Source organism: Takifugu flavidus, chromosome 3, assembly GCF_003711565.1.
Source record: "Takifugu flavidus isolate HTHZ2018 chromosome 3, ASM371156v2, whole genome shotgun sequence".
In the NCBI taxonomy this organism is placed as follows: domain Eukaryota; kingdom Metazoa; phylum Chordata; class Actinopteri; order Tetraodontiformes; family Tetraodontidae; genus Takifugu; species Takifugu flavidus.
Window position 1 is genome coordinate 18,609,431 of NC_079522.1, and position 22,501 is coordinate 18,631,931.

Here is a 22,501-nt window from a genome sequence, read left to right on the forward strand (position 1 = left end):
TGTAGGTTTGAGAAGGCAGCTCTTGAATATCAAGATCACCTCTCTGCAGTTACAGGGATGGACTGTAGCATCAAAAGCAGTGACTGCTTTTTGCCTAAATTCTCCAACAGCACAAGTAGCCCCAAACATGTGAACAATGGTAAAAAGCAAACATTTCATCTTTTTTAATATCCAACAGTAATAGGATGTAAGAAGAAATTGTTTAAAAATTATTTTTTTTATTAAAGTGTTGTTTTCTTGGGATGGGGTTTCTTCTGAAAAGGTGACAATAAGAAGACGGTGCTCCTCAAGGGAAATGAGTGTTCCTCTGAGGTCATCAACTTTCTGGTCAACAAAGCTAGTCAGTGTTATGTGGCGCTCTGTGACTGGGCATCAGTTAAAGAGTGGCAGACCACTGTCCATACCCTAAAACAAAACTCCAGCATTTCAGGAAGCATCAATTTGAGAACAGATTTAAACTACATCCAGGCCCTGAGTCGCTTTGAGGAAGGTGATCTTGCTGAGTGTGCAACTCAGCTTGAGCTGCTGCCTGGAGAGGACTATAGTTTGCTCTCTTACAGCAAAGACAAACTTGGTAAGGGAAGAGGGATTGCATACAGAAATGACATTTTTGGAACATCAGTAGTTTACTTTTTGTGTGCATAAAATGATGCAATGTTTATTTACTTTTTAGACCTTAAGAAACTTCTGCCTTCCATGAGTCCGGATCCAATTGAACTGCAAAGAGCCATTGAAGTGCAGCTCCTTCGCAGTGCTGTTAGTTCCACGCCCAAAGCCACACACCAGGAGCCAAAAAGTACCCCAAGTCCCGAGTAAGTTATCAGTCTAATCTGTATAGTTGTTTATAGTAGGGTCTTTTTTTCATTTTTGTTTGTGTGTGTGTGTGTTTATAAATAATGCAATGGTGTTGCAGCATGTTGCTACGATGCCTGAAGCAGACTGGAAGACTCTGTTTGGGTCCTCTCCGTTTGTCTACCCTCAATGTGGCTGACAACTTGCCCACCCTGCCAACGCTGCAGCTACATTGCAGTTCCATGCTGGAGAACACACTCATAGGACAGGAGGTATATGCACTCGTAATTTTAAGCAATGTTTAACTAATTCTGTCCTCTCACATTTGGATGAATTCAAATGTAGCACACAGCAAAAACTGTACATTTACTTTAGCCATAAAAGAATATAAACACCAACTAATGGAAATTGAGAAAAATATTGTCTGAGGCGAAATTACATCAAATGAAAAAGGGGTGTCTACATTCATATATAGCCATATGTACAATGTGTTGTTTTGTTATTTTTTTAACATAAAAACTTGGATAACGGAAATTTGCCGGCCACCAAATGTACCAGCTTCAGCCTGTCCAATGTGACGCGCTCCCGACGACCCCCATGTCCAACACAAAATTCTTGGAGCCCTTCTCCAACAGCCTAAATGGGCCGTCATACGGGGGATGGAAAGGTGAATGGTGTGCGTCGTGATGCACAAAGACAAAATGTGACGTCGCAAACTCTGCTGGCACAAATGATTGTGGAAAACAGTGGTGAACAGGAGGAGTGAAAGTGGAGTCAGACAAAAACAGATGCACAACAGGAAAGGAAGAGGGGGCAGAACCCTCCGGCAGAAATTCCCCTGGAACACGGAGGGGCTGCCCAAAACCAACTCGGCAGTCGAAGTCCAGGTCCTCCGTAGGTGCTGAACACAGCCCGAGCAAGGCAAACAAACCACCCAGTTACCATCCGAGAGCGCAGCACACAACGCCACCTTGAGCGACCTGTGACAATGTTCACATAAGCCGCTTAAGGATGATATGCGGTAGTGCGGCGTACTTGTGTACCCAGGGACTTTGCTAGCACTGACCAAAGCGCCGAAACGATCTGGGGTGGTACCAGAGGTGATATCCTTAGGGAAGCCAAAACACGCAACTCAAGCGGAAAGAAACGCGCAAGCCATATCCTCAGACGTCATGGAAGATAATGGAACTGCCTCTGGCCACCTCGTGGTTCGGTCTACCACCGTGAGCAAGTGTGTAAAACCCTGGGAAGGAGAGTGATTGAACCATATCAAAAACCCTACGGCGCCACTACACTGGCACGATAGGACAAGGGCGGCCTGTGGAAACGTCACACAGGCCCTGGACCACCTTCCTGTACCACAGCATCCTCGAGCTTCAGGCCTGTGCCAGTGGTCTTAAGCGCCAAGATTTCCAGATCCCTGGGCTGGTCAGCAGCCATAACTGAGAAATCCACCCCAAGATGCACTGGGCACACCAGCACCCGCGAGAGATAAGGCCACTGGGTTGGCCTTCCCCGCCACATGCTGAATGTTTGTACTGAATTCTGAGATGGCCGCAAGGTGGCGCTACTGTCAGGCAGACCATGGCTCAGTTACCTTGGACATAGCAAATGTCAATGGCTTATGGGCGACGTAGACTGTAAAGGAGCGGCCTTCTGGCAGAAAACAGAGATGGCGTGTAGCCAACAACTCCTGATCGAAAACGCTGTACTTCTGCTCGTTGTTCCATAGTTTACGGCTAAAGAACGCAAGGGGTTGCTATGCACTGGCCACGCGCTGCTCGACTACTGCCCCAACAGCCACATCTGACGCATTGGTCGTAAGAGCAATGGATGCCCGCGGTACGGGATGCGCAAGAAGCGCTGCATTTGCAAGGGCGGAATTAGCTCCTTCAAATGCCTGGATCCATTCGGGAATCCAGTCGACCCGGTTGTTGGCCTTCCGTAGTCTAAAGGCCCTGTAAAGTGGCTGCAGGAGTTGGGCTGCGTGAGGGAGGAAACGATTATAGATTCACCATGCCCAAAAACTCCTGCAGAACTTTTTAAACATCAGGCGCGGGAAGTCTGCCACCGCCTGTACTTTAGAAGGCAATGGAACAGCGCCCTGTGATGAAATGCGATGGCCCAAGAAGTCAGTCACAGTTTAAGGTGCAGTAAATGCTTGTCGGCCGACAGGCTGGCAACCAAAATGTCATCTCGATAAACAAAAACGAACGAGAGGTCACGCAAAACTGAGTCCATCAGTCTCTGAAATATGTGCACCACTCCTTTCAGGCCAAAATCATGCGGAGGAATTCAAAAAGCCCGAACAGGGTTATCACAGCGGTTTTAGGCATGTTCTCTGTGCACATGGGAACCTGGTGGTAAGCAAGCACCAGATCTACCTTCAAAGAATCGACGTGCCTGCGAGGTGAATGAAAAAGTCCTGAATGCGGAGTGGGATAACAGTCCTGCGCGGTGGTGTCATGCAGGTGGCAGAAGAAGAAGCTTTTGGCACCATATGGAGAGGTGAGGCCCATGGGCTGTTTGAACGCCTAACTATACCAAAACTCTCCATTGTGCCGAACTCTTCTCTTGCTGTAGTCAACAGCATCAAGACGCAGCGTTCACTAAAATTGCTGGACTGGTCGTTGGGATGAAATATTCCATGCTTAACAACTGTAGCAGAGAACGGAGGCATTGTCAGCGATTGAAAATCAGCCAGTAAACGCTGAAAATCATTACCCAAAGCCGACACGTTTGCATACTTTACAGGCCCAGATTCCCCTGTCTGACACGGAATTGGAGCAGAAGACAGCATCAATGAGACGACGATTAGCACTGACCACGAGTAATCCATTAGCACACAGAAAATCTGCTCCTATAATGGGAACTGCAATGGAGGCTAACACAAAATCCCAATTAAAAGTGTGTCCACAGAAACAGTCACAGACCTGGTACCAAATGTCCCATTAGAAAACTGTGGGCCGCTACCTCTGGACGAAAAGGTCCGAGTCAGTTGGAGGGAGGAGGCTCTTCTGAGATTTAGAGTCCACCAGGAACCATCTACCAGACAGGGAGTCCTTGATAAAAAGCAGCTGCTCTTGTTCACCAGCGCCCACTGCTGCTACTGAGCGCTGGCGGACCCGTTGCCTTGATTGTGCATGGAGGGACTCAGGAAGCTTCACCGGTGCAGCGAAACCAGCCAGCTGTTGGAGTTGAGGTGACATGGTTGAAGAGGAGATGCTGTCTTCTGTTGGCTCGAACATGTCCAATATGGGGTCACCAATGTGGCAGGACGAAGAAAGACTCCACGCAGTTGTTTCTTTATTGCACTCCAAACTTGAATGAAACAATGCTAATATTGCACCAAAAATATATGGGCGCAGAACATGCCTCCCAACCCATAATCCTCCTGGGTGAGAGGTACCTGCGTGCCGGCCGCAGGAGCACATTTACACAATACCATGATAATAATCATATCTGTGAAGCGAAACTTTCATATCGTGACATCCCTTTTTGACCATTATTGTCTTTATTTCTTGAAGGTTTCAGTCTCTTGTTTGTGTAAAAAGACTGGCCCTTGCAGTTATTTTTCCAAAGAACTAAACTGTTTTTCAATTTGCAGGAATGTGTGATTCCTCTATCCAGTGAGGCTTTAAGGTCTTGTAAACAACAGGATGTCCAGCCTTTTCTTCATGCTTTCAGATACACTGTCTTCCAAAGACAGCACCTTAATAAGGTTAAAGGTAAGTATCCACCAATAAAGCATGGATTGTGACACAATTCATGCTTTCTCTTTACAATCTCTATGTGATCAAGATTAAATTCAATGTTGATAAAAAGTATTTTCAAGATTTAAGCCACTTTTATTTTTGTAATTAGCTCGGTTGTCCTAGAACTGTTACCTGGATGGAATTTTCATGTTAAAAGTGACTTAAAAATGTAAAGGATTGAGTACTGAGTTTCAATTCCAGTTTGAACAAAACCCCTAATTTTATTCACTGATAAATTGATATTGTGGTCCTGGTATAATTTATTCAGATTAAATGACAGGAACTATGAAAACCTGACTTAAATTTAACACCTATGTACCTTTCAGCTGTATTCATTGTTTATTGTGATATAACATAAAAACTGTATTTATAACCAGGTTCAATTAAAGTAAATATGAGATTGGAATTGGATCACTCCCCAAAAATTCATATGATGCTCCTCTTCACATTTTTTTCAGGCTACTCTTCATCTACAGATGGCCATCTAACGGAGCTTTGTTTGACGGCTGTCAAATTTGCCAGGAAAACAGGAAACATTAGCCTAGCTTCCCGTTTGATTAGGCAGTGTGGTGATAGAGCCCATGAGGAGGAGGAGAAGGGTGATTTGAGCCTCACATTCAGGCGACTCAATCTGGAGGGCACTCTTGGCGAGAAATGGGGACCAGAGCTACAGATAGAAAAAGCTAAAGTTCTTAGAGCTGCAGGTAATATAAAAGAGATGTAGAAATCTATGAATTCCTTTTTTGAAGCATGAAATTCTACTAAATCTACAGTAGGCTGATAATGTTAGACTTTAACGATCATAAATCGGTCTTAATAGCACATTCAATAAACGTATGGATGGATACATTGATTGATTTTAGTTAATTGATCCCAAACTAGGAAATTCTTGTTTTACAGCAACATATGTGCAAAGTTAAAAAGCCTTTCCACAGCAAAAATAGTACCCCTTGGTTGCCACGACAAGCTGTCATGATGTATACACATTTGTTAATACCACAACTATTCCTTTCTTTAAAAAACATCCAGAACTTCCTTTTTCCCGGGAAGGGTCACACTGGTAAATATTTCTTTCGACAGCACTTTTGCATTTCCTCCCAGTAGTTTTGCTTTCTCGTCCAATAGATTTGCATTCCCATGCAAGACTTACATTCTTATGTTCCCTTGCAATATTAGGCTCTCTAGTTCCAGCTTCGGCAGACATACACATTGACACAATCACCATGATGGGTAACCTGGACTACATTAAACATTACTTTAACCTGGGGCTCACATACAATAATATACTAGAAGCTTTGTCTGTGAGACACAATGTAATTATAAACATGAAGACTCGAAGCATATTTTGGGGAAAACGGTCTGTTTCTACGGTAGCATGATACAATAGATGCCCTGCACTTAATTTGAAGAAAACTCCAAGACTCTGTAGGTTACCGCGTTATATAGTGGTCACCTATCTATGTATGGGAGAAGCACTGTCACACTATCACCACTTTAAAATCAAGTGCCTATCTCAACTATTATGTGCAGCTCGTGAACTAGGTATTATGTATCTAAGTTGCTTTTTGGTCAGATTTTATTTGTATAATTACACAATGCTCTTATACCTTCAACAGCTCCAGACAAAGCTTTCAGTATATTTTGTATGTGAGCCCCAGATTAAAATAAAATGGGAAGTGCATAACTATGTAATGTGTACGTCTCCAAAGGCTGAAAATATGGATCCCTGTAATGAGAGGGAACGCAAAAGTTCAGCCTAAAAAGATTTACCAATGTGACCCTTCCCGGACTCCATTATTGCCTTACTTGTAGAATTTATTATTTATTCTGTAAAATTAAGAACACTCTATTGCAGTGTTTTAAAAATGGCATTTGCTTTTCCTGAAACCCCTTCTGTTTGTGACATGCCACTGAGGTCAATCCCTTCACCAATCAGAGCATTGCAGTGCCTGCAGTGTGTCTAAGTCACCTTTAAGTATCTGAAACAACCAGGCTGCTTTTTACAGCAGCTGTCACAAAAGTAACACCATATACCAGGCACCAGGTACTTTTTTTGTATTGGAAATGTCTGTAGAAATGTGGAATTAGTGTCTTTAAAAAGCACTTATTGATGCTGAACAGTAGAATTCTTACATTGTTAAAGGCGTGGCAAAGTGCAGCCGTCCTTAATTAGTAATCAGAAATTGCTGCTGCTGTGTGCTGATTATATTACAATTCATGAAGCAGTTTCTCTTTGAAAGGCCAGTCCATGGCAGCCATGGAGATGCTAAGTGGAGCTGCAATGTCATACTGCCACATGGGGAAGAATGAAGGGGCTGCCTGCCGCTCACTGCTCACACTTTGCAAATGGTTGCTGGCTGACTGGAAAGACATGAGTTCTCAACTTAAACAGGCATGGCCACTATTCATTATTACTCTAATTATTGATTAGATTTTCTTGATTTATAAAAGCTAATTGAAATACATCAGTATGTGTGTGTGTGTGTGTGTGTGTGTGTGTGTGTAATTATGTATATTTGTGTGCGTGTGAATGTACATCACAAGTGGTATCGGTACTCTGTCAGTGAGTACTCAAGAATACTCTTGCTCTGAAAAAAAGTGGTAGCTAACATTCTTATGAATATTGCTACACTTGTGGTACTATAATCTACAGTATTATGTCCTGTTTTCTACAGGTGATAAAGAAGTCAGGTGGAGTGAACTCCAGTGCTGGCAATATAACATCCCTCACCAGAAACATTTCTTCACTGCTGGAACTTTCCCTCAAAGAGCAGGGTATTCCCCATATCACCGCTGAGACCTCAGGTAATGTGGCACAACAAGTCTTTACATAGATAATGCTTGACAAAGTATTGTCAACACCTCCTTTTCCATTACACAGAATTTTGAAAAATCCTAGTTTGTTTGCAACGATGTTATCTAATGAATGAACTTTCCCTAAAACCTTCCTTGAATAAGTCTGTAGTAAGTAGGACCTTTCCGTATATATTTGTGGGGCCAGGGGGCTGTGTACTGAGACAGTTGATGGGTGGTTTATATTCTCCACCTGTTTGACCAGCACTGAATTTATATACGTTTCACTTTAAATATGATTTAAACTTTTAGGGTGCAAATGCTAACCATTTTTTTTAACCAAACATTTCTAACCCAAACATCTGAATCCCACCCAGAATTGAAAAGTTCAAATATAAAATACCGTATTTTCATGACCATAAGGCGCACTGTATTAAAAGGCGCAGTCTCAGTTACGGGTGCTATATCTGTATTTAACACATACATAAGGAGCACCGTATTATTAGGCACATGCTAAAACATACAGTAAAAAATGACAACGGAAGTAAAACAGTGAGTTTCGACACATTTATTGAACAAAATATTCATTCTTCCGCCACAAAACCATCAAAGTTTTCATCTTCTGTATCTGAATTAAACAGCTGCACTATTTCAATGTCCAACATCCCGAATTCCTCTTCTTCATCATCTGAATCAGACTCACCGACCGGTTCCGCTTCATGGCGAGCTCTGAATTCACCTGCTTACTGTGTTGTTTGACGCTGTCTGTGAGGTGGGCACGTATGGAATCACATAGAAGCAGGGATGGTGAAGTGTGAAAAAAGCCACCCGGCCTCCTTACATACACTTCCCTCAGCCACTCTTTCATTTTTCTTTGTCCATCCAGCCCTTTTGATTTGCCTTGACCACAACTCCGGCAGGAAACGCTTCTTTCGGCAACGTCTTTCTCTTGAAAATCAAGATTGGTGGCAATTTCTGTCCGTTTCCGTGGCAGCCGAGAACCACGGTGAACAACGACTTCTCCTGCCCCGTTGTGCATATCGCCACCATGCCGGTCCCTTTTTTCTCCACTGTGTGGGTCAAAGGGATGTCAAAAGTCAGAGGGATCTCATCCATGTTGGTGATGTGGCTGGGCGCGGTTATCTTGTCGCGGAAGATGGCCACCCTCTCCTGGTTAGGGTTAGGGAAGATGGCCTCCCTCTCCTGGTTAGGGTTAGGGAAGATGGCCACCCTCTCCTGGTTAGTGTTAGGGTTAGGGAAGATGGCCGCCCTCTCCTGGTTAGTGTTAGGGTTAGGGAAGATGGCCGCCCTCTCCTGGTTAGGGTTAGGGAAGATGGCCACCCTCTCCTGGTTAGGGTTAGGGTTAGGAAGATGGCCACCCTCTCCTGGTTAGGGTTAGGAAGATGACCACCCTCTCCTGGTAATCCGTGGGCAGCCGCTGTGCAACAGTTGTCCTTGCGCGTATGGAGAGATGCCGCCTCCTCATAAAGCGAAAACACCAAGCCGGACCTCCGTGGAAGTGCTCAATGTCCATTTCTTCAGCAATCGCTTTGGCCTTTTGCCAAATGGTCACAGTAGAGACGCCCCTTCCAGTTGTTCGCTCTTCCACAGCCAACTGTTCCACTCAGTCTTCCAGCTCAGGCCACCTTGCTTTGTTCCTGTGGAAACTCAGCTTTGTCTTCCTCACTTTCATTCACTTTCATGTTTTCTCCACTTTCTGACCATGGACTCATTTAAATTAAAATGTTTTGCAGCTGCTCGATTGCCGTTTTCAGCCGCATATTCGATGGCCTGCAGTTTAAAGTAAGCCTCATTCATACAGGTCTTGCTTGTCCGGCGCCATTTTAGGGGATCCTTACGCGTAGGTGTGCCGCTAATCGATTGGCGGAGCGTTTACCGTAGTGCACCCACCAAAGGCGCACAGCAGATTTTGGAACTCAGTCCACACACAAGGCGCTCCATATTATAAGGCGCACTTTTGATTTTTGAGAAAATCTCAGTGTTTTAGGTGCGCCTTATAGTCGTGAAAATACGGTATTTCATTTCATTGTCTTATTTTTAGCAGTGTATATATCTGTAGCTTTTATATTTAGAGTATGCCCCTCTACTCAGGTGCATTCACACAAGCAATCCATGCAGTTACCAAGCCTGGATTTCCTCTAAACTGTGGATTTTTGTTGGTTAATGGGCACGGCACACTTTTCCCTTACAATTGGAAGAATTGTGCTTGGGCACAACACAGTTGTTCACACACACTTTGCAAATCTCTGACTCGCAGGATCACTAAATTTGCATGTTTGCAGAGGCGGACTGTTCTGAAAATTAAGTACATAAATAAACAAGTCATTGAAGTGTGAGTTATGATTTCCTATTGCTGCAACCACAGTTTTATTCATGGCGGTGTGTCATCCATATGTCGTCTATCGACATGATGACGTAGGTTTTGGAGGAATCTGCGCTTGGCAGGCACAGTTTGCTAGTGTAAGTGCAATGCAGCGGGGGTGGGGGGACATCCGCGCTTTAGCATGGAAGAAATGGCCCTAGTGTGAGTGCACCCCTATTGTATGTACCTGACCGTTTTATGCCAGAGTTGTTTTTAACCTTGTAACATTTAAGTCTTGATCCTGCCTCCTTTACAGTAAATGTGGGTGTTGGGGAGCCGGACTTTGTTTTGGGCCAGCTCTACCAGCTGTCTACATACCTGGCTCCAGAGATGGCAAAGTCCTGGGCAGCTCTGGCTAGTTGGGCTTATCGCTGGGGAAGGAAGGTGGTGGATAATACCAGGTTAGTGGACCCTCTCAAGATGTGCAGCTTAGCTAACCAACCTGTTTGTTCCTTAGGCTGTCTTTCGTAGTAATGGTGGATATTGTTCTCATATAGATTCTCAGGCACATCCCTACCAGCAGCAGCTTCACCTATTAGTTTTTTTTTTTGTCTATATATTTATTATACTTTCAGCCATGGTGAAGGTTTGCCTCTTCTACCTGAAGAGAAAAGAGAGATAGAAGAGCTGCTTCCGTCAACTACCAATGACGAAGATAAAGAGAAAATTTTCAGCATTCTCGGCCAGGCCATGTGTAGACCTACTGGTATACAGGTTTGGATTTACTAACTTCTTTTTTTTTTTAGCCTTTAAAATATCATACAGTCCTAATTGATTCAACACCTGTAAACTAATGCAACTATCCCAACTCTATTCTAACTCAACTTTTGGACACATTTCTAATTTAACATGTTAGCATAGTATCATTTTCAATATCAACTTAAATGAGAGCTGTGTGTCCTTTTTCTTGTTTTGTTTTTTGGGGTTTTGTTTTATGAAATCTTCAGGGCAGTACAATGGAAATGATCACACTTAATGCATACACTATAAACCATCATCAAATGAAAACAACTTAAAACTATATTAACCTTTTATCAGTTTTGAAAGAAGAATGTTTGGGCACATGCTCGATGGATCTGTTCATAATTTTCTATCATTTCTAAGGATGAAGACATTGCTCTCCAGCAGGATGATGATGAGGATGACATGGTGGATGTGATCTGGAGACAACTCACTGGCGCATGTCCCTGGCTTGCAAATATGGGCCAGGGTGTCTCAGATGGTCTGATCCAGGTTTGGAGACATGTGGTGGATCGCATCTTTGGCCTCTACAGGGTCTCATGCCAGGCCTATTTTACTTTTTTGAAGCTGAATGTTGGACAGGTGAGTCCTAATGTCTAACATTGTTTCCCATGTGTTCTTTTTTCTTGATTGCTATATCCCTATATCATGGGGATGGTGCTGAAGCCTGTCCCAGCTGCATATAAGCAAAGCCAGGGTACACCCTTAAAAGAATCCCTAGCTCATTCCCTATACCGGTATCAGGTTTTGAGTGTTTGTTACCTTGCTCAAGGGTACCCCGGCAGTGCTCTGAAGGGGTCCTGCCACCACCCACACTACCAGGACACCTTTCATGTATTGTCCACACGAGGGCTTGAACCAGGAACTCTCTGCTTCTTTATAGACTGAGCTACCACCGCCCCTTTAGTCCTTAAAGTTGTTGGATTTGTTTTTTATGGTTAAGGTCCCTTTAGATGAAGATGATCCAAAAGCCTTGCTGTCATTTCAAAACAACAAACAGAGCAATGATGATGTGATTGTCATGGCAACCCTGCGGCTCCTTCGATTGCTGGTGAAGCATGCTGGTGAATTGAGAGAAGTACTGGAGTTGGGTTTAGCCTCGACCCCTACAGGACCCTGGAGAGGTAAACAATTTTATAAGGTTTCCATATATGAATTATTTTACTTGAAATTATATTTTTTATTTCACTGCTAACCGTGATTTTTAGAAAATGTCAGTAACGGTAATTTTTTTCTTTACCTTCATTATGTCTTCAGGGATCATCCCCCAGCTTTTTTCCCGTCTCAATCATCCAGAGGCATATATCCGGCAAAGCATATGCAGTTTGCTGTGTCGAGTGGCCCAAGACTCCCCGCATCTCATACTCTACCCTGCCATTGTGGGCTCACTATCCTTTGGAACAGAAGCCCAGAATGCAGGTATACATTAGTTTTATAATGAAAAGAAATGTTCCAATCTGTTCAAATTTAAAAAAATTTGTTTTTCTTTTTCACTTGAGTAGGAATGATATTGATTTTTTTCTTTGTGAAAAAACATCCAACCGCTTGATGTGGTGAATCAAGGTTGTCCCTAGTTAAATGATTATACTTTGGTTAAAGGACACATTGAAATGTTATATTTTTACCTGTGGTGGTTAGAGTAATAATGTGAAGACTAAGACTTGACTCATGCAGGTAATCATAGGTGCAGCACAGTTGGTCTATTTTCTGATAGGTCTCTAGTTAACTCTTAAAGGAAGGGAAAAAGTAGAATCCAATGCAAAAATTTGGAAATACTATATTTTAGAGTGGACCACACAGTGCTACAGCACATTCAACATCTGCAATGTTGGGTTTCTGTGAGTTTGCAAAGGAAAACTGTGCACTGAACATGGTTCACCTGAGAAACAAGCTCCCAGTACAATTCTTCAAGTACACAGCAGCAACTCAGGCAAAGTCACTGTGCCAGCCAGTTAATGTCTGTCTGATTATATTTTGTTATAAAAATAGTATGTTTTTATAAGCTTAAATCTGCAAACATCGTTGAGCAGGCCCTCACATGCTCACTGGGCTGTGGCACAGTTCAATTGTCTGCTATTTGAGTACCCAATCCAATAGTAGTTTTTACCAGTTTTGGCCTTTCCACAAAGTTTCACAACTTTTTTCCAAGTGAACTCATACCTCAAAGCAGGTAACTTCCATTTTGGGATGTGGTATCAACAGATACTCGATACCAATTGGCTTGAACTCGTGGGCAAAAAAGGTGACATACCTTGTTAAACCCTTTGTTCATGCTAAAACACCCCATTTATAGACCTACAAATGGCTCATGATAACATTATTACAAATAACATGAAATTACTCTCGAATACTAATGCTTTTATTTAGCCATTATGGTTAGTAAGTGATCTGTGCCACTGGTGGAAAATATAATTAGGTTACTGTTTAATTGACAGGAAATCAACTACCTTCAGCACTTCCCACGTTTTTGGGAAGTATGCAGGGAGAGGGCATTGTAGGAGAGGAGCAGGCTGATGGCAACGGACCAGATGGAGCGCCAAAAGCAGAACTAGCAAACTTGTACTCCAGTCAAGACCAAGCCATGATGCAGGATTGTTACAGCAAGATAGTGGAAAAACTGTCCATTGCAAATCCTGCCATGGTGCTTCAGGTTGGTTTGTAAACAAAGCCATTTAGACATTATGATGAAATAGTTTCTAAATTAATTTAAATGTACAGCTCCACAATGATTTAATCCAATACATTGATTAAATCAGTGTACCCAATTACGTTTAAGTCAGTTTCAGTCTTGAGATTGATTTGGCGCTAACCTCATATGTGTGCTGAGCAGGTCCAACAGCTGGTGGGTGAACTACGCAGAGTCACCTTACTCTGGGATGAATTGTGGCTCGGTGTGTTGCAACAGCAACATATGCATGTCCTTCGTAGGATCCAGCAGCTCGAGGATGAGGTTAAGAGGGTTCAGAATAACGCCACACTGCGCAGGTAATGCCACATTTACAAAGCTACTTGGAACAATACCACTGGATTTGAGTGAGACAAAAAACATGATTACCTATGTCATTTGTAATCATCTTTGTTGCTGATTTATTTTGTTTGGAGGCCTATTATGAAGGCTTTCAAGTCTGTATTTTTTTACTCTGTTGCAGGGATGAAAAGATTGCTATCATGCGGGAAAAACACTCTGCTTTGATGCGTCCTGTGGTTTTTGCTCTGGATCACGTTTGCAGTATCACTGCAGCCCCTGCAGAGACACCACATGAAGTGTGGTTCCAGCAGACTTACGGGAGTGATATCATATTTGCCCTTGAACGACTGAGAAACCCTAATAACCCCGCCAACCCTGCCAGCAGCTGGCTTCCCTTTAAACAGGTGATTGGTTTGTATATTCTGTTGAGACAATCATGACTGTGTTGATATTACATAAAGGTGTTTTTGTTGATATTACTGAGAAATACTTTTGTTGGTCAGATCATGTTGAGCCTGCAGCAGCGTGCCCAAAAGCGAGCTAGCTACCTGCTTCACCTGGAGGAGATCAGTCCTCATCTTGTGTCAATGACGAAGACAGAAATGGCCTTGCCTGGTGAGGTGTCAGCATCAGACGCTATCACCATACAAAGCATAGGCAATACCATTACCATTCTACCCACTAAGACCAAGCCCAAAAAGCTCTTCTTCATGGGCTCAGATGGACGACATTACCCATACCTCTTTAAAGGTAAAACATGTGGCCGTAGCAGTGAAAACATATGAAATCAGTGTGTTTGTTAAATTATTACCTTTTTCTTAAATGTGTTTACTGTCTATACTGTATTTGGGAATCATTTAAACCTTCCTTTATGAAGACTGTAAGTTGTGATAAAATAACATTTTGTCTTAGGTCTGGAGGATTTACATTTGGATGAGCGCATCATGCAGTTTCTGTCCATTGTCAATACCATGTTCACCAAGATTAACCAGCAAGAGCAGCCTCAATTCCATGCCTGCCACTACTCTGTCACCCCGCTTGGAACCAGGTCAGGGCTTATTCAGTGGGTGGATGGAGCCACACCACTGTTTGGCCTCTACAAACGCTGGCAGCAAAGGGAGGCTGTGCTCCAGACCCAGAAGGTATCCTTGTCAGCAGCAGTGGTTGATACACATCTTTAAGATTAGATAAAATTAGAAATGCATAGTGGTATGGGAATATTTTGTCCTTTGTCTTTATCAGGGCCAAGATTCATTGCAGCAACAGCTGCCAATCCCTCCAGTACCTCGCCCAAGTGAACTGTACTACAGCCGCATTGGGCCAGCTCTGAAGGCAGTGGGGCTCAGCCTGGACGTGACGCGACGAGATTGGCCTCTAAGTGTCATGAAAGAGGTGCTAAAAGAGTTGATGGAGGCTACACCTTCCAACTTGCTTGCTAAAGAGCTGTGGTGTTCCTGCACCACGCCAAGTGAGTGGTGGAGAGTAACTCAGGTAACTCAAATTCTACAGCTCAATTTAATGAGTGAATGAAGATTACATTTAATGGCAAGAATAATCATTAAATCCGTTTGGAATTTCATGGTTTTCTGCATTAATATTTCATTATGTCACTGAGGACGTTCTGCTGTGCCATTAGGGTCATTCTGCCTGGACGTCCTCTTCTCAGTATAGTAACCCCGGTCCTATAGTGTCTCCATTTGTAGCTTGTTTACTGTTCACTGTAGACTACTGAATTTCTCTTAATTTTTAATATCACTTTGTAACCCTTTCCAGCTTTATTTAAATCAGATTCTTGATTCCATTAAATTGAAAGAGAGCTCACAAAATAGCATTAGTCGTGTATGAAATAAATTCGAGTGGTTTTTATCAATCAAGGAACACCTCCAAACTCCTTTTCTTAACACTCCGGGGCCAAATTTTCAGAGGCCTCTCAACTCCTAAGTTGGCCTAAAAATTTCCAAAAGGAATCTTCACTTAAGAGTGATTCAGGATGTTTCTTAGAGCAACTTGGATTGAGGAGGGGACAGAAATATTTATTTTATTGGGGAGGTGTAGGTGATCTGTTGCTAAGTATGAAGCAATCTTCTCAAAGGTGTGATTGCACCTTGTAATAAATGGACAGTGAAATCGACTGATTCTAGAACTTAGACTGTACTAAAAAATGTCTAATTGTGAAAATTATTTTATGTCATGAGGATAAAATTCTTTTTCACTTTGAGAATTCTTTTGTACAATTTGTTATACAGCTTTAAAATGTTTGAACATAACTCATTCATGTGCTGATTATTGATTTATGTTTATTTGCCATGCTGGTAATTTCACTTAATCTATTTGATATTAATGGTGGATGCAGCCATTTCTTTGATTGCTGGCCTCCTAAAAAATGTTTGCTTTGGCAACATGACCAAAATACTAACCCCAGCCCCTCAACAGACATACTTCCAAGATAATACATTGAAAAAAATACATTAAGGAATGGCACTGAACGAAAAGGGGGCAGGCTAAAGCTCAGGCCTATTATGAATAAAAGATAAGAGGGAATAAAGGACAAAGCAAAAATGCCACATTATCCCTGCACAATCAAGCCGGTAGCACCATGTTAAATGACTGTACTGTATACGTTCAGTATAGAATATCTTTCCTTCCTCTGTCTTTCAGCCACTTCTCTGTTTCAGACATGCTGGAGCTACTTAAAAGTACTCCTCTAAAGAATTTTTTCACCTTAGGAGCTCTCTTGTGGCCCTTGAATAACTCTTGAATAACTTGAATAACTCTATTTTTAAGATTTGAAGAATAAAATTATTTTTTTTAGAATCTAAGATATAATTTTGATCTTGGGATGCCATTCTAAGAAAAATCGTATCTCCTAATTAGCATTTTTGAGGTCATTGTCTTGGGTCCGTTCATACTTTTTCCACTAGCACTGAGGTTTTTACAGTGGTTTACAATAAAGGTGTGAAAGATTAGAAATTCTTTTATTATTTTAGATCATTTCTGCCACCAAAGACAATTAAATCACTGTTTTTGATGTAGTAATGCAGAAAGAGATCATTGTAAAAGGTTCCCATATGTTTTCTTGCCACTATAACTCACCAATTCCAATATGATAATTTTGTTACTTTATGGTGTTTACATAAGAATCACATTTTTGTTATAATATACAAGTTAAGCTGATACTCATTCTTTTTTGTCTTAATATCGCAGTCTTATGCCAGGTCCACTGCTGTCATGTCCATGGTTGGCTATATCATTGGCCTTGGTGACCGTCACCTAGACAATGTGTTGATTGACATGACCACAGGAGAGGTGGTGCACATTGACTACAATGTATGCTTTGAGAAAGGTCAGTTTTAGAACTTGAATCCATGAAAAAATTCTCAATATAAATAACACAAAGAGATGGAGAGTCACAATCATCCTCAAACTCCTTACAATTCTTTCAATTTGAGGGTACCAAATGATGAAGTGGCTCTCCCTGGTGAACAAAAGAATGCATTTTTTCCTACCAGAAATTTAAGGAGCATTTTATGCATTTATGCATGTAATCGAAATGTCAAAATTACCATTGGTTTTTGTTTTTTCGTTTCCTGTTGCTAGGGAAGAGTCTACGAGTGCCAGAGAAAGTCCCATTCAGGATGACCCACAACATTGAGACTGCTCTGGGTGTCACCGGTGTGGAGGGCATCTTCAGGCTGTCCTGTGAACAGGTCATTGATAAGGGTGCAAGGGCTTCCAGTTGACATTACTGTATATTAGCATCATGGTCGTTGTCTGACATTGACACACACATTACTACTGGTATTTTCAGAAATGGCACCATGTCCACTGTGCCAAGCAGTTTTTTTTTTACATGACTTCTAGTTTAATTTGAGATTTTAAGTAATGTACAGTTGACACCACACCACAATAACTAGATATTGATAAAGACTTAACTACAGAAAATTTTGTACATATTTGCCATCAATGCCCTCCCTTTGGCATTCTGTGATTATGTTTGCCTGGCTTATAACAGTTACCATACAGATAATGATTTCTTTTTCATCATTTTTATCACACCATAGAATATTGGTCCTTCTCTAAAATTCATAGTCAATTGCAATGGAAACTGTTCAATCTCTCGATTCATTCCTCAAACCTCTATAAAGTGACTAGCAGATTATTTTGCACAATGTTTCATATAAATGTGCCTTTTCAGGTTCTTCAGATCATGCGTCGTGGCAGAGAGACCCTGTTGACCCTGCTGGAGGCCTTTGTCTACGATCCCCTTGTGGACTGGACTGCTGGTGGGGAAGTGGGTTTTGCTGGTGCTGTTTATGGAGGAGGAGGCCAACAAGCTGAAAACAAGCAGAGCAAAAGGGAGATGGAAAGGGACATTACACGCTCTCTTTTCTCATCCAGGGTAGCTGAGATTAAGGTCAGTCCACCTGATTGTTTCCTGAACTCATATTATTTTTATTATTATTAATATGTTCACAATAATAAAAGTTCAAAGCTATTTAAATGCGATTAGGTCCTTCTGTGTAATGTTTGTAGGTGAATTGGTTTAAAAATCGTGATGAAATGCTGGCAGTGTTGCCACAAGTGGAAGAGGCTGTGGAAGAGTACCTGGTTCTGCAGGAGCTGCTCTGCCAGGGTGGGAAACTGCAGGACAAACTTCAAGAAGAGATAACCTTCCTAGAAGGAGCAGAGAACCATCCAGACCATCTTATTCTTACCCTGGAGCAAAGGTCTGCAATTGTGCTCTAGAAATTTACTTCAAAATCTTTGATTTTGTGATTTTATGCAATGTATGAATTGACTAATAACAACTTTTCTGACCAGTGATATGAGATTATAAAATATTTGCCAAAAAATGTTATGTTTTCAACAACTGTCGATAAGGTATCAATGATACTTACTAATTTGTTCTGCAAACACAGGTACTCTGAACACACTCGGCTTCAGTCACAGCAGCGAACGATGCAGGAGGCCATTCAAAGCAAACTCACTGACCTTGACCAGTGGATTTCCCAGTACCAGGCAGCTTTCTCCAACCTGGAAGCTGCCCAGCTGGCCACTTTGCTTCAAGACAACAGTTGCCCCATAGATTTGGGTTAGTTTCTTGTCCTTCCTCCTCCCCCAAAAAAAGTAAAATAAAACCAAGTGCGTCTTCACAAGGTTTCACTTTGTTGATTGCTATCAAATGTATCCAGGTCCTCCCAGCTATGTACCTGCTACAGCCTTCCTACAGAATGCAGGCCAGGCCCATTTGATCACCCAGTGTGAGAACTTGGAAGCAGAATTGAGCACTTTGCTGCAGCAGCGACGTGGGGCCCTTCGTGGTTGCCTAGAGCAGTTGCACAGCTACGCAACAGTAGCATTACTGTACCCAAGAGGTACTTTGCGGCTCCATCGAGTCCAGCAGTGGAAGGCCTGGTTAGAGGAATTGTTGACAGACATGACGGTGGAGCAGTGCCAGCATATCTACAGACAGTAAGAAAAAAACTGCAGAAGGCTTTTATAGTATAGTGTTTGCATAATTTATGGGAATGTAAATGGTCTTTGGCCCCATTTTCTTCATCTGCTACCTTTTGTTCACTGAAATTTAAAATTAGAGGAGGTTTCCATTGCTCCTTGCAGTAAGGCACAGCATTTAGAATGAAACCTAAAATGTGTTTCTGAAGTCGCTTAAATGTTCACTATTGATAAAATTTGGTTAAACATATAATCATGGCCACACTTTTTTTTGCCTTTACAGATATGAGATACTCTTTGCACCTCAGCCTTCTGCAGCTATCTGCCAGTTTTTGTCAAGTGTGGAGTTGACTTTGCAACATCAGATGGCAGAAACCAATGATCGAGTGATGCATCAGGCAGAGCGGCTCAAGGCCGAGGGAACGACTGTGGCAGTGTGCGAAGATCAAGTACAGGAGATTGACCACTGTATCACAGGTTTTCTACATGAGAACAGAGAGTATGGTTCTCTGGGATTGGCAGGAATCATCACCTCTCTCCTGTGTACACTGTGCAGGTTTAAAACATCTTTCATTCTATGTTTCACTATGATGTTGGTCTACTTGTGCAAGATAATATACAGTGTTACAGGTTCAAATTACTGACATGCTTCCAAAGCATTAAAATACCCCAAATTTATTTGTAACATATGCAATTTTTTTCATTACAAAATTCCAGGGTTTAATTGTCATGACTTATTGAGTACTTGAGATTCAGTATGGTATGTTTACAACTCACCTGCAAACAATTACTTTATGGTTACTGGGTAGGACATTTTGAAGAAACTCAACATCGTTGATTATTAAGAGAGATGACACTATAAAAAAGTACAATAAAGTACATCTTGAATCTTGAACAATTTTACACTGACATCCCACAAATTGCATTTCAACCATGGGAGGAAAGAACAAAAAGGTTAATCATTAACCAGAGATGGAAAATGTTGTGATAGTAACCAATGAAACAGCCTCTGATAAGTTGTATTTACCTCAAGCATTTTCCTATTTAACCCTTATATTGCTTTTGTCATAAATTAAAAAATCTTAAATTAACACAAAAAAATACTTTAATCTTAATTGACCGAAAGAAAAAAACTGGCCAACAATACAATGAAAAAATATTTCTGTAATTTGAACTTTAATGGGTAAAGTTCAGTGAAAAAGCAGCTTAATTTTTTTTTTTTTTTTGCTTAATAATATAAAATGGGACCTCTGACCAGTTATAGTAAAATGACTTTAATGAACTCTCTCCATTCTTATTCTCCAGAAGAAATCTGGTTATGGAAACTGCTGCAGCCAATGCTGGAGAACAGCTTATTGACTTAAAGTCTCGAGATGGGACATGGTTCCTGGAGGAGCTCTGTAGTATGTTTGGAAATGTCAGTGGCCTGACAACACTTCTACAACGCTGCCAACTTGTACAACATGATCTGGAACTGCCTGCCCTCTCAGACACCATCCAAGCTGTTTATCTGGCCAATGTTGTATATACCTGCTTACAAGTAGGTCACCTTTTGCATGGGAAGATGATTCATATTGGAAAACTGAGACCTATGCATGATAGCAGTCCCTTGTAGAGGAGTAGCTTATACTTGGTGCAAGTTTGGGACAACAGATATGCATAGGATTTTACAGCTTTGTGTTGACAGTATTACATTGCGTAAGGGACCATATGTGGACTGCGTGTGCTGTGTCCAAGTTAGTTGCGTAGCACTGATTTATACAAATGTAATCTTGAGACGGATAATCCTGGATTTTAATATTCATTATTCTTTTTTTTTCCCACATAGGAACTAAACACCAATTTTCGACAGATCATCTTTCCAGAAGCTTTGTGTTGTATGATAAAAGGAGAGCCCACTCTCGAGTCCATGTTGGTGGAGATAGAGCAGCTGGTGGAGCAGAGCTCTGATGGTCTTGGACTGCAGGGATTGGTTGACAGTCTGCAATCTACTATGCGGTTCGACCAAGATGGGCACAACCATTTGCTTCACATTACAAGGTAAGCATATCTTTAGAATCAGACACAGGACTGGTCTCCTGAAAAACAGCTAGAGCATTTGTCATCAATCACAGCCATTGTCATTTCAGTTTACTGCGTGCTCAGTACTCTGGGCTGATCCAGCCTCGGAACACGGAAGGACCAGGTCACGACACACCAAAGATGTCCCCAGGACAAATGTTGTTGGTGGCGTTTGATGGAATGTTCACCCAGCTAGAGAATGCATTTATGCAGCTCACAGAGAAGGTATTGTTTGTGTTGTTTTAATAAGAGAAAACTGCATTGTTGTTCAGAGGTGGTCTGGTCCACTTGGGACCACATTTTTTTTACACAGAAACACAAAATGTATGCTGAGCTATATGAAAAGGACCACAAATTGAAGTAATCATTCCATTACTCAGTGGCTCTGTTTTGGACAATCAAACAGCAATATCAGATATAGTTTTATAGAATATTGTATGTAATACAGGTAGTCATATGGATTTAAGTTGCTTTAATGTTATTCTTTGTGTATTTAATTTTGTTTGTATAGCAAAATTAATTTCATTTAACTGGAGGCGCTACACAGAACTCTACAGGGATTTAGGAGTTTTGTCTTTTGGAGGTTCTCTGGATCCACCACACAGTAACTAAACACCAGTCATACAGCACAAACAAGGTTACCATAGGGTGGCCAGGGTTCTCTAAAGTGCCCAGAGACAATCTTGACTGTAACAGATACAATACTAGGAAAAAGGGGAGCACAGTCCTCTTCCCAGCACCTAATTTTCCTCACATATTGCAGCTTACACCCATAGTATAGTATATATGTATACAAACAGTAGTAACACAAGGATAGTTAACACAACAGGTTGTTTGATCTTTGGAACATTAAAGTCCATTTGAAACAGAATTTAGTGAGTTCTTCTTTATCAATATTTCCCGAGAATGAACTAAAATTCAATGATAACTTTCAAGACAAAGAAACACCGGCTGTTGTGTCACCTCTTTTGCAGAGCTAATTAAACTTGATTTGAATTAATCAACGGTTACTTTTTTACAAAGAACACCTGCAAAAAGGCACAACAGCGAGAAACTCACTACTGATTAAAGTGTTAAAATAATACATATGTCTACATATTAAGTTATGTTGGTTTTCATAGTTGTGTATAGAGGGGCGAAGCTATAGAAACAGTTGGCATGTAATTGTTTTTAGGACTTCAGCATGGGTCAGTTTGTTGCTATTCTGTACTATTTCACAAATGGCTGCATCTATGCATGTTAAGAAATAGTGAATAGAGTGTTAAGAAATAGTGAATAGAGTGCTTTTAGTCCTGCCCTGACCCACTGGAACTTTTTAGAGTGGATGATGCTCGTGCAGGAATCCAAACCTACTTGTTTACTATGATTATTGCCTTTTTTTACTCTCAGTAACCTATTAGCTGGTTAGTTTTTTCATATATTAATTTCAGTAATTTGTTAAATAAATGGGTAACTTGATAGTGAATTAATTAGTTAAGTAATTACACTACTAATTTAGACCAAATATAGGCATGGTCTGACAGATAAGACTAACAGACTAACTTTGTGTTATAA

General features: G+C 41.4%; 1 protein-coding gene across 4 annotated transcripts in view; it reads left to right on the plus strand.

Annotated features, from left to right (window-relative positions):
* smg1 (SMG1 nonsense mediated mRNA decay associated PI3K related kinase) overlaps positions 1-22,501 on the plus strand; it is a 48,563-nt gene that overhangs the window by 19,159 nt on the left and 6,903 nt on the right. The window contains exons 24-52 of one of the 4 annotated variants that reach the window (XM_057026846.1): positions 6-139; positions 263-574; positions 674-812; positions 914-1,064; positions 4,400-4,520; positions 5,006-5,251; positions 6,788-6,939; positions 7,223-7,352; positions 9,980-10,124; positions 10,221-10,437; positions 10,828-11,046; positions 11,408-11,588; positions 11,722-11,883; positions 12,900-13,114; positions 13,295-13,449; positions 13,614-13,836; positions 13,936-14,182; positions 14,345-14,574; positions 14,675-14,923; positions 16,637-16,775; positions 17,030-17,139; positions 17,628-17,846; positions 17,966-18,159; positions 18,352-18,524; positions 18,625-18,904; positions 19,170-19,442; positions 20,192-20,426; positions 20,715-20,926; positions 21,001-21,172. In XM_057026846.1, the coding sequence (XP_056882826.1) occupies positions 6-139; positions 263-574; positions 674-812; positions 914-1,064; positions 4,400-4,520; positions 5,006-5,251; positions 6,788-6,939; positions 7,223-7,352; positions 9,980-10,124; positions 10,221-10,437; positions 10,828-11,046; positions 11,408-11,588; positions 11,722-11,883; positions 12,900-13,114; positions 13,295-13,449; positions 13,614-13,836; positions 13,936-14,182; positions 14,345-14,574; positions 14,675-14,923; positions 16,637-16,775; positions 17,030-17,139; positions 17,628-17,846; positions 17,966-18,159; positions 18,352-18,524; positions 18,625-18,904; positions 19,170-19,442; positions 20,192-20,426; positions 20,715-20,926; positions 21,001-21,172 (5,635 nt within the window). The remainder of the gene's footprint in view (positions 1-5; positions 140-262; positions 575-673; positions 813-913; positions 1,065-4,399; positions 4,521-5,005; positions 5,252-6,787; positions 6,940-7,222; positions 7,353-9,979; positions 10,125-10,220; positions 10,438-10,827; positions 11,047-11,407; positions 11,589-11,721; positions 11,884-12,899; positions 13,115-13,294; positions 13,450-13,613; positions 13,837-13,935; positions 14,183-14,344; positions 14,575-14,674; positions 14,924-16,636; positions 16,776-17,029; positions 17,140-17,627; positions 17,847-17,965; positions 18,160-18,351; positions 18,525-18,624; positions 18,905-19,169; positions 19,443-20,191; positions 20,427-20,714; positions 20,927-21,000; positions 21,173-22,501) is intronic. The other 3 variants (XM_057026847.1, XM_057026849.1, XM_057026850.1) reach the window with 3 other exon arrangements.